This window comes from Nicotiana tomentosiformis, chromosome 11, assembly GCF_000390325.3.
Source record: "Nicotiana tomentosiformis chromosome 11, ASM39032v3, whole genome shotgun sequence".
NCBI lineage: Eukaryota > Viridiplantae > Streptophyta > Magnoliopsida > Solanales > Solanaceae > Nicotiana > Nicotiana tomentosiformis.
Genome location: NC_090822.1, coordinates 22,144,993 through 22,156,657, shown reverse-complemented (window position 1 = coordinate 22,156,657; position 11,665 = coordinate 22,144,993). Strand labels below are relative to the sequence as shown.

The 11,665-nt window shown below is 35.8% G+C and overlaps 1 protein-coding gene across 1 annotated transcript; it reads left to right on the top strand.

The window, feature by feature from the left end:
• The first annotated feature begins 9,106 nt into the window (after positions 1 to 9,106).
• On the top strand, positions 9,107 to 11,306 carry LOC104097522 (umecyanin-like). The gene is made up of 2 exons (XM_009604093.4): positions 9,107 to 9,422; positions 10,867 to 11,306. The coding sequence occupies exons 1-2, from the start codon at positions 9,245 to 9,247 to the stop codon at positions 11,142 to 11,144; spliced, it is 456 nt and encodes a 151-aa protein (XP_009602388.1). The 5' UTR covers positions 9,107 to 9,244; the 3' UTR covers positions 11,145 to 11,306.
• The last annotated feature ends 359 nt before the right edge of the window (positions 11,307 to 11,665 follow it).

Sequence of the window (11,665 nt, the reverse complement as noted above, 5' to 3'; positions counted from 1 at the left end):
AAGAATCATGTTATTATCCGTGTATCCTCCACGTGTTAGAGAAATTTAGCTAAGGCTCCTATTAAAGATCATGTTTAAGCTACGTACCGATATTTTTGGGACCCATGGTGTCGAGTTGCTGTTGAATTGATTGTTTTAAATTGTAATTCCCTACTCAATCATGTACATTTGCATGTAGATACAGAGATGTCATATTCCTCGTATTGTTCAGAATTGATCTGTTTTATTTATACTGAAAGCAACTGTTGAATTTGAAAGCATGCCTACATTTCTGTATTGTTATTATTTATACTGGACTGTACCTGCAGAGCTCGTCACTACTTTCAGCCCAAAGGTTAGTCTTGTTACTTATTTAGTTGGTTGTACTCATACTACACTTTGCACCTCGTGTGTAGATCGAGGTGCTTTCGGACACGACGACTGTTAGATCTTTGAGTGCTATCAGTTGGAGACTATCAAGGTAGCTGCCTAGAGTCCGCTGACCTTGACTCCCTGTCTTTTTGTTGTTGTACTGTTCTATACTTTCAGACAATATTTTGTCAATCAAACTTTGTATTCATATTAGATGCTCATGTACTCAGTGACACCGGGTTTTGGGAGTGTTTATATATGTAATTGTGAGATTTCTTTCGCTGAATTTAAATATTATGTTTTCAAACTTAAAGATATGGTGGTTTATTGAGATTGTCGGCTTGCCTAGTATTGAGATAGGCGCCACCACGACAGGTGAGATTTTGGGTCGTGACAAAACAATTAAGAAAGTTTATTTGGCTGATGTCAGACAACTAGAGAAAAATCTTTCTGGATAAAAATAAGTTAGTTTTATTACCTGTAGTAATCGAGCTTTCGCTCCAACTTTGAACCAACATATTTTCTCCCCATCATATTTCAATTGAATATATATAAAATAAGCATTTAATTGCTTACTAAAGAAGTAAAATAAGTGTAACGACCCGACCGGTCGTTTTACTTTCTAGAACCCCGTTCCCCTAAATAAAACTTCTCGTATGTACTTTTACTATTTTATGACTTCCGGGGATGGTTAGTTCGGGATTTGGATGAGTACGGGTTGAAATCGGAACACTTGGTTCCTTAAGGCTGGCTAAAAAGGCTAAGTTTGACTTGGGTCAACATTTTAAGTAAACGACTTCAGAATCAAGATTTGACGGTTTCAACAGGTTCGTATGATGATTTCGGACTTGGGTGTATGTTCGGATCGAGTTTTGGATGACCCGGGAGCATTTCGGCGATTAATAGTGAAAGTTTGTTCTTGGAGGTTTTGAAGTTCTTTAAATTTGGTTTGGAGCGGGTTTTTGTGATATCGAGGTCCATATGAGATTCCTAGATTGGGAACAGTTCCGTAATATTATTTAAGACTTGCACGCAAACTTTAGTGTCATTCTGAGTAGTCTAAGTATGATTCGGCGTGTTCGGAGCAATTTGGAAACTTGGAATTCATATTTTGATTCAATTCGGTTTTGGGGTGTGATTCTTGGTTTTGTTATTGTTTTACGCATTTCGAGAGTTCGAGCAAGTCTGTATTATATTTATAGACTTGTTGATGTAGTTGGACAGGGTCCCGGGGGGAGGGGGGCTCGGGTGTATTTCGGACTGGCCGGAGTTAAGTTGAAAACACCAAATTTTTTGTTTTGGCTTCCTTCTTCGTGAACGCGGACAGATCCTCGCGTTCGCGGTGAAGGATTTGGGGACTGGAGGTTTTTGCCCATCACGTTCTCATACGCAGGGACACATTCGCGGAGGCCTGGGCCCTTTGGCCTTCGCGTTCGCATTGAGCAGGCCGCGTTTGCATAGAAGCCTGGGCCTAGGCAACCCAGTTGCCTTACGCGTTCGTGTGTTGGGCCCCACATTCGCGAGGAGTAGGCAGCCCAGTACATCGTGTTCGCATAGGTCCTCCCGCGTTCGCATAGAGCCTTTTCCTGGGCTCTTTAGTTTAGCCATCGCGATCGCGAGAGCTTGGCCGCGATCACGTATAAGGACCCCTGGGCAGAATCACCTTTTAAAAACGGGACTTAGAATATTTTGGCTCATTTTCTTTCATTGTTGCGCGATTCTTGGAGCTCTTATAACCCGAAATTTCCCACCGATGGGGCCGTGATGGCGCCTAACATTTCACTTGCTAGGCAAGCCAATGTTAGAAAATTGTTAAACCAATTCCTTATTTTCATTCAGTAAATAATAATAATTAACTAAGATGAAATATAATAAGTACTGAATATTATAAAACTGTATTAATTACTACCCCCGGATCTGAAGTCACAATTCACGAGCATTCTAGAATTTACTACAAGAAATAGTCTGAAAGAAATACAACTATCTGAATGAAAGAAACAGTAGAACAGAAAAGATAGATGGGGACTTTAAGGTCTGTGAACGCCGACAAATCTACCTTGAGTCTCCGGACAGCGGACCAATAACAAAAATCTCGATCAACCCGAGCCGGTATCAAAATCTGCACAGAAAGTGCAGAGTGCGGTATCAGTACAACCGACCCTATGTATTGGTAAGTGTCGAGCCTAACCTCGACGAAGTAGTGATGAGGCTAAGGCAAGGCACCTACAAATCAACCTGTACAATTTAACAGTGTATATACAAATAACAGAGATGAAGAACTAAACAGAAAATATCGGGAGGGGAACATACTGAGGGGAATACAAGATAAAGAACTACAACAGAATTATCATCGAAGCAGTCAATATACCATGAATCAACATGAATAGTAAATACAGTAAGGAAAAATGCACGGCATCACCCTTCGTGCTTTTACTCTCAATTTCACCACAAAATTTATAGAAACGACACGACATCACCCTTCGTGCATTAACTCTCATATCATGGCACGGCATCACCCTTCGTGTATTAACACTCACAATATAGCACGACATCACCCTTCGTGCATTAACACTCACAATATGGCACGACATCACCCTTCGTACATTAACACTCACAATATGGCACGGAATCACCCTTCGTGCATTAACACTCTCCCTTACCATAATGCAATGCATAAATAATAACAGGGAGATAGATTAACAAGTACAAACCTTACTTCAACATTTGGTTTCATAATATCAATCTCAACTTTGAAATAAATATTCAATTATCACCAGAAAATCCATAAACATGATAAGAACGATAAATTGAACAACACTAGTATAACACGTAGCAAATTTGGCATAGGAAAGAGACAATATAAGAAAAATAGAAAAACATGAAAAACAGGTAAATTGGCGGTGCATAAGTACTCGTCACCTCACATATACTCCGCTCACATGGATTTCACTTAGCAAGTAATCTAAGGTTCCTAATTCCCTCAAGTCAGGGTTAGACACAACACTTACATCGCTCTGAAGGCCACTTAATTCTCAATTACATCTTTTCCTTTGGAATTAACCTCCAAACCACTCATATCTATTCAAAATGACTCAATAATATCAAATATTGCTAAAGGAATCAATTATATTGCATAAATTAAATTTTCCAAATTTCCCTCCAAAAAGTCGAAAAAATCGACCCCGGGCCTGCTTGGTCAAAACCCGAGGTTCGGACCAAAATCCTTTTACACATTCACCCCCGAGCCCGAATATGTAATTAGTTTTGGAATCCGACCTCAAATTGAGGTCTAAATCCCCAAATTTCCGAAATTCCTAGTGTCTACCCTAACCCCTAATTCTACCATGAAAACTCTAGATTTTTGGTTGAAAATTTAAGAAATATAATGGGTAATTGAAAGAAAATAGTTTAGAATCACTTACCAATAATTTGGGGAAGAAATGACTCTTGAAAATTCTCCTCTCTCCGTTTGGTTTTTGAGAAAAATGAGTTTTTCGCTAAAATCCCGTTTTTGGGTTCTGTTAAGTGATGGGCGACAGTGTTCATCGCGTTCGCGAGAGCACTGTCGTGTTCGTGAAGTGTATGGGCTGCCAAGCCTTCGCGTTCGCGAGACAGTGCTCGCGTTCGCATAGGCTACCCTTCCCTGGTCTTCGCGTTCGCGAGTCATTGCTCGCGTTCGTGATGAAGAAAAAAAGCTGCCTGCCCCTCCCCAGTGCCTAACACTACGCGTTCGCGAAGGGTAACGCCCCCATCGCTTAGTGTTCGCGACCAAGCCTTCGCGTTCGCGAAGAAGAAATCCTCATCTGCCCAGTTTACTCTTCGCGTTCGCGAGAGTACCTTCGCGAACGCGAAGAAGGACATGCCAGAACACAGACTCTACAGAAAAACCAGATTTCCAAAGTCCAAAACATCCCGTGGCCTATCCAAAACTCACCCGAGCCCTCGGGGCTCCAAATCAAACATGCACACAAGTCTAAAACACATCATACGAACTTGCTCGCGCGATCAAATCGCCAAAATAACACCTAGAACTACGAATTTAGCACCAAATCAAATAAAATTCTCAAGAACACTTTAAAATTTCTATTTTCTTAACTGGACGTCCGAATCACGTCAAATCAACTCTGTTTCTCACCAAATTTCACAAACAGGTCTTAAATATCATAACAAACCTGTACCGGGCTCCGGAACCAAAATACGGACCCGATACTAACAATGCCAAATATTAATCAATTCTTAAAAATAATTAATTTTCAGACTTTTAATTTTTATTAAAAATTCATAACTTGAGGTAGGGACCTCTGAATTTGATTTCGGACATACACCCAGGTACCATAATTCGATACGGACCTATCGGGACCGTCAAAACATAGATCTGGGCCCATTTATCAAGAAGGTTGACCGAAGTCAACTAAAATTAACTTTTAAGGCAAAAATTCTTATTTTCATTAGTTTTCAACATAAAAGCTTTTCGAAAACCTGCCCGGACTGCGCACGCAAATCGAAAAGGGTAAAAATAAGATTTTTAAGGCTTAAGAGTGCAGATTTGAGTTCTAAAATATAAGATGACCTTTTGGGTCATCACATCTTAGAGAGGGGATTTCACCTAGAACTTTGCGATAAGTAATTTCCACACAATGTGAGTTTAATACATAGTTAATGGGTAGATTATAACATGTAAATTAGTAAAAATTATGGGTTTAGGTGAAAACCTAGGTTTTTGACAAAAATGAGATTTAACCACGGAATTTATAATGGAATTTAGTAAAAATTATATGTTTGAGTTCATGAGGTTATGGGTAATAATTTTCTTTAAAAATTTTCGGAATCCGGGCACGTGGGCCCCGGGGTGAATTTTGGAAATTCCTCAGTTGGGGTTGGGTAATCGCTTTAATAGTTAGAATACGAACTTTTGAGCATGTATTGATTAGTTTATATACTATTAGATTAGTTTTGGGTTGATTCGGCACCGAATTGAGGGTGTGAGCACATTCTTGGACCGGGAAGTAGGCTTTGAAACGAGGTAAGTCTCTTTTCTAACCTTGTAAGAGGGAATTAACCCCATAGGTAAACTTAATCATTATGTACTTTTATTTGTGGGGGCTACGTACGTACGAAGTGACGAGAGTCCGTGCGTAGCTACTATTGATGCTTATGTCCGGGTAGATTTAGGTTTAAACCATATTTTTATTGATACCGTTGCTTGTTTATGCTTACTAATTATTTGGATTTAAGCGGAGGTTGAGGATTTCAATATTTTAAAGGTTCCTAGTTGAATTTCTTATTTTGAAAAAGAATTGAGAAATATTATGATAACTTGAGAAAATCTATATCCAACCGCTTCACAAGTATACTCCGCGAGCGGGGTAAATTTCTACTACTCTCATGGGAGCGGGCCGCTCGCCTCGGCAGGTTAATTGACGTATCTATGGTTTGGGTCGTTCGACCCTCGACAATGCACAATATATTTATATGTATATTTGGATCGGACCCTACGTCCTCGGCATAATTCGTACGTAAAGATATTGGAATCCCTTTATATTTAATATCGTTCCATGGACTTGAAAGGTGAAAGGATTAGACGAGAGAAATGACTTGGTTCTTACTTGAAATGGAAGGATTGTTTACTATTTTCCTGCTTTGAGTTTTATTATCATTTTATATATCATGTTTAATTAGAACTTCATACTATTATATTTTTGGCCCATAGTAAGTGTCGAACTCAACCCCTCGTCGCTACTTCTTCGAGGTTAGACTAGATACTTACTGGGTACATGTTATTTATGTACTTATGTTATACTTCTGCACTTGATGTTCAGGATCTGAGGTAGGTGCATCTGGTTATCAATCTGGCGCGCACGCTTGACTTCTGGTCCGAGACCACACGGTGAGCTGTCCTTCCGAGCCGTTCAGCAGCAACCAGAGTCTCTCTTTTGATTTATTTTCTGTCTATTCTATTTCAGACAGTAGAGTAGAGATCTTTTGTATATTTTACTAGTAGCCCACACACTTGTGACACCAGATCTTGGTACACACTAGTAGACTTGTGATTTTAGTTTTATTCCTATGGCCATAAATACATTTAGCTGCTTTCGTTTTATTAATTTACATATGTTTCTTACTAAACCTAGTAAATTAAGGAAAGTTATTTACTTGGGAAAACTTATTAAAATGGGCAAATGACTAGATTATTCACTGTTGGCTTGCCTAGCAATGGTGTTGGGCGCCATCACGACCTAAAATGGAATTGGGTCGTGACAATAAGCATTTAAAAAGCTCAATTAAAATATGATGGGGAGAATATATGTTGGTTCAAAGTTGGAGCGAAAGTTTGATTACTAAAGCAAACTTAGGGGTGCAATGATTTTCAAAGATTTGAAAATTATAATAACGGATCAAGGAAAGCAAAATAAAAGGTTTGTTTATACTATAACAAATAAATGTTAACCATACGCACAATCCATAAAACTAACTTTTATTTTAAACTAAAACATGCCTTCTAGTAACAGTATAACATGCATTAGCACATCGAAAATCCATTATAGGGATTGAGAATGAAAGTAATTTGCAGTAGGGATGTACAGGGGTCGGATTGGTTTGGATTTTTTAATTACCAAATCAAATTAATTGTATCGGGTTATTAAATCTAATACCAAACCAAACCAATAAAAGTCGGGTTTTTTAATCTCGATTTTTTTCGGGGTTTTCTGGGTTTTTTTCATAAAGTTTTCATAGCACAAAACGTAAAATTTGTGCTCCAAATATTTTTTTTAATCCTAGTAAGACAGAACTATATATAGTGTTTTCAATAAAATAACATAAATATGAGATGAGTCATGACATTGTACTAAAATATTCAACAATAAGGATAATAAAAACGCATAAAATAAATATTATTAATAAACCATAATGAAAACAAACATAATTTAAAATTATGACTAATAAGTACTATTATTTACATGACTAACCACTAAAAGAAAAATAAGTTATACATTTTATCTAAACCACGGAAAAACTAAAAAATAGATATCCAACACTATTTTCATCTATAGTACAATTGAATTGAATGTCTTTTACTAGCATTAGTATTGATTTAATTTTGGTTTAGAATTTATTTGAGTTACTAATATTTATGGACTATAAAACTTATTGGAGCATCCAAAAATTATAAGCCCAAGCTTGAAATAATACGTTAAAAGATAAAACTATGAAAAAGCTTTAAAAATATTTATAAACTACACTACCATATATATTTTTATGTATTAAATATATTTAAAACTTCTATACATACAATGTCGGGTTGGTTTGGTTTCGATTTGACTTTTTTTAGTTAAAACCAAACAAACCAAATATGGTCGGGTTATTGTTTCCAACACCAAACCAAATCAAACCAAACTATAGTCGGGTTTTTTTTTTCGGATTATCGAGTTTGTGCAAATTATCGATTTCATTTGTACACCCCTAATTTACAGCGTGGGGTCAACAATGAGTGCAAGTGACTGTATCAGAACAAAAAGCAGTTATTACACAGTTAGAATATTTCTGAAACTTAATATCGTAAACCATAAGGGATGTTAGTAAATTTATAAAAGAAAATTTAAGGAATGGTTTCTAAAATTATCCGTTAAATTAATAACATAATGTTTGTATAAATGGTGCATATGAAAGACATGCATGCCCTCTATTCATCAGTGTGGTATAAACATCGAATGAATAATTTTCTCCCTCTTAAGTCTTAACATTTGGCTCTTAAGATATATCCTTGACAATGGTCCATAGCAACATGCCAGTCCCATTCATTTATGTTGCATTTTTTTTAGCAGCCGTCACAACTCACAATTCTCCAAAAAAAAAAAAAAAAAGTTTGGTGCACTGAGCTCTCGTTATGCGCGAGATCTAGGAAAGGGCCAAAACGTTAGAGGCGGCTCGATATAATATGGGGCCTAAGGCAAAAATAAAAAGTGAGGCCTTAAACTTTTTAATTATTTTTTTTACTCTTATTATAACTTATCGAAATCTAAAGAAGTTATATTCAGTTTTAATTATTGCCAATGTCCAACCAATTTGTTTCATCTCTCTTGTATTATCATGTTGAACTTTATTGATTTAGTTTTGAAAAACTTTTTCAACCGAGGCAACTAATATAAAAATTATTAACGGTAATTGAATTAACACTTTTAACGTGATTGAGTTTGCCAATTAGACTATTTTTCTACTTATACAGTTTCTCTTAGTGCTTCTAATTCTAAATATAAGTTGAAATACATAATACTGTAGTAACTATGTTTCAAGAGTCATTCAATGTTAAGGACGAATTTTAATAGTTACTTATCAAAGTAGCTTGAAAAATATTTACAAATGCACTTAAAAAATTAAGAAAAATTATTTTAAACTAACATTGTAAGAAGATCGAATTTTGGGACGAATTAAAGGCACGAAACAACTAGTAACTAAAATTTAAGACGTGAATTTTTTTTAGCTATAACTATTTTAACCAAATAATTTAAAAATTCTATCAGTAGTGCATAATTATTAAATATTATATATATTATTTATAGATTTTGGGGCTTAAGGCTATTGCCTTAGTGACCTTAGGCTTCAGCCGGCCCTGCAGACCACAAATGTGTATTGTACGCAGTTTTACCGTGCATTTATGTAAAAGACCGTTGTTTCTACTGTCACTATCCTCCAAAAACTTGTATTTTTGCATTGATCTTTCTCTAAACTCTATCGACAACCTTTTGTTTCTTTTTCCAACCATTAATATTTCCTCACCTTATCTCTTCACTATAAGTAAACCCCCAATTATAGTCCATTCTTTACCTACAAAACCAGAAGAAAAAAAATTGGCAGGGACGACCTGAGGAACATAGACACAAGTGAACATTTAAACATGGAAAAAGTACTAGAATTATTCAGTTGCATTGTGGTTTTTGCCTTAGTTATAAATTATGCTGCTGCTGAAACCTATAATGTTGGAGGAAATCTTGGATGGACAGTTCCACCTGGTGGAGAAGCTGATTACCAAAATTGGGCTGCTAAACAAAACTTCAAGTCTGGCGATACTTTAGGTAAGCATATGACTAAATTCTCTAACTCAACTTTAGTATGTATTTGCCATATCTCCTACTCCCTACTGTCCATAATATATTTCTATTAATGAGAAGAAAGGCAGCAGTGCACTGAGCACCCTTTATGCGCGTGTTCTAGGGAAAAGTCGGACCACAATGGTCTATTGTAGTAGAGGCGAATCCAGGATTTAAATTCTATAGATTCAATTTTTAAGATTTTTAACATTGAACCCATTATATATTTAAAGTTATGGGTTCAAATCTATTATTTTTGTAATTTTAATAAATTTTTACACATAAATTTCTACTCCGCGTCGAAAGTTATGGGTTCAATTGAACCCGTAACTCTCACATTGGATCCGGCTCTGATTGTACGCAGTTTTACCTTGCATTCCTGCGCAATAAACTATTTTTACGGTTTGAACTCGTGACCTCCTGATCACATTGTTTATCTCTTCTTAGACGTATCGTTTAATTATACTCTACGGATAGGAAGAGTAAGGGTAGATCTGAAAAAAATGTAATAAATGGCTACTTGTCTTTTTAAAGCGTAAATTTTTTTGAAACAAGTTCGTTTTGCCAAAACGATTAATACTTGGAATCAAATATAATATTTTACTAAAGTATGATTTGCATTATAGTCGTTTTTCAATTTGATTCCTCGATTACTGTAGTTTTGAGAAGAAGAAATAGGGATATACTATTGAAGCCTTTTAATTAGATGGTGATTGCATGCTATCTAGCGGTGGAGTCCCGGGTAATCAATTTTGACACTTCTTTATCGAAAAATTACAGTAGGTAGTTAAATAAAAAAAATTATGCATACATAATATATGTTAAATCCCTCGACGTTTTTGTACGTATAGTTCCTTATACTTAAGGCTTAAAGCCAAACGTATACTTATGATTAGAAACTTATGATACTCCTTAATTAGTAGGCTATATATTGGCTGAATGCCTATTGCCTAACACTTAACAGTATGGTACTCCTTACTAGCTATTGGCCAAATATCCAAGTAGCAAAAGTTGAACAAACTAGAAACTAATGTTTGAACTCTGAATAGTGATGAATTTGAATTCCTAAAGTCAGCAATTAGCAAAAGTTGTATAGAACTGAAATATGGAAAAAGAGAATTTATTTTGTGCCTCACACAATCGACAACGCCAGTTGTGTAATGTCTCTTTTTTGTTTCAGAATTTTGTGGATCCAAAAATATAAGATATGAATCTGCAACTCATACAATTAGTGTCAGTTGTGTGAGTCATAAAATAAAAAAATATGAAAAAAAGTACATTGAACCGGATGAAATACTATATATGTTTTGTCACTATGCTCAAGATTGGACATCTTCAAAGAATATATTTTAGGTATCAAACATAAAGACTAATGTATGTAAAACGTAAACTAATTTTCTTTTCCTTTTTTTCAACAATTTATATCCAGTATTCACATGGACTGGAATGCACACAGTGGCTTATGTGAGCAAAGAAGATTATGAAAAATGTTCAACTACAAATCATATTCAAGGCACAAGCCCAGTAACCATTAGTATTAGTGGTACTGGCCCTCACTACTTCATCTGCACTATTGGCAAACACTGTAGCCTCGGCCAGAAAATGAACATCACCACCGCTGGATCGTCGGCTGCCGCCTCGGCTTTAGCCACCACTGCCTTGTCTACATTTTTGTTGATCTTGCCTATTGTCAACACTTTCATATAAAAATAAAATCTAAATTAATTCTATGTAATAATATCAAATCTAATTGTGATTAATATGTTAATCTTTGATTTCATTGTACCAAATAATAGGGACAATTTGTAATGAATGAAAAGCTTTATTAAATGGACCATTGCATGAGTTGTGCAGTGGCAATATCGAAAATAGAGTGTTTTACTGACCACTCTTCACTCTATAACTCCCGCTAAAATCGGAAATAGAGATATTGACTACTTGATTTCAATAAGGTTTGGGCTAAACTTGACTTTGTTAGAAGGTCTATAGAAGTGACAAACTCACCTTCGTGAGTCATATTCCTATCACGTTATTATATTTTTTATTTCTGTTTGATGTTTTTCATTCATGTCCGGTATTTATATTAGAGTCCCGATTAATCTGAATTCGCGTCGAGTAAATCTCATTAAAAGAAGAAGTACTCCCCATTAGGATTTTTTTCCTTTTCTAGAACTCGAACCCATGACATCTAGTTAAGAATGGAAGGATCCTATACATCTCATTACATT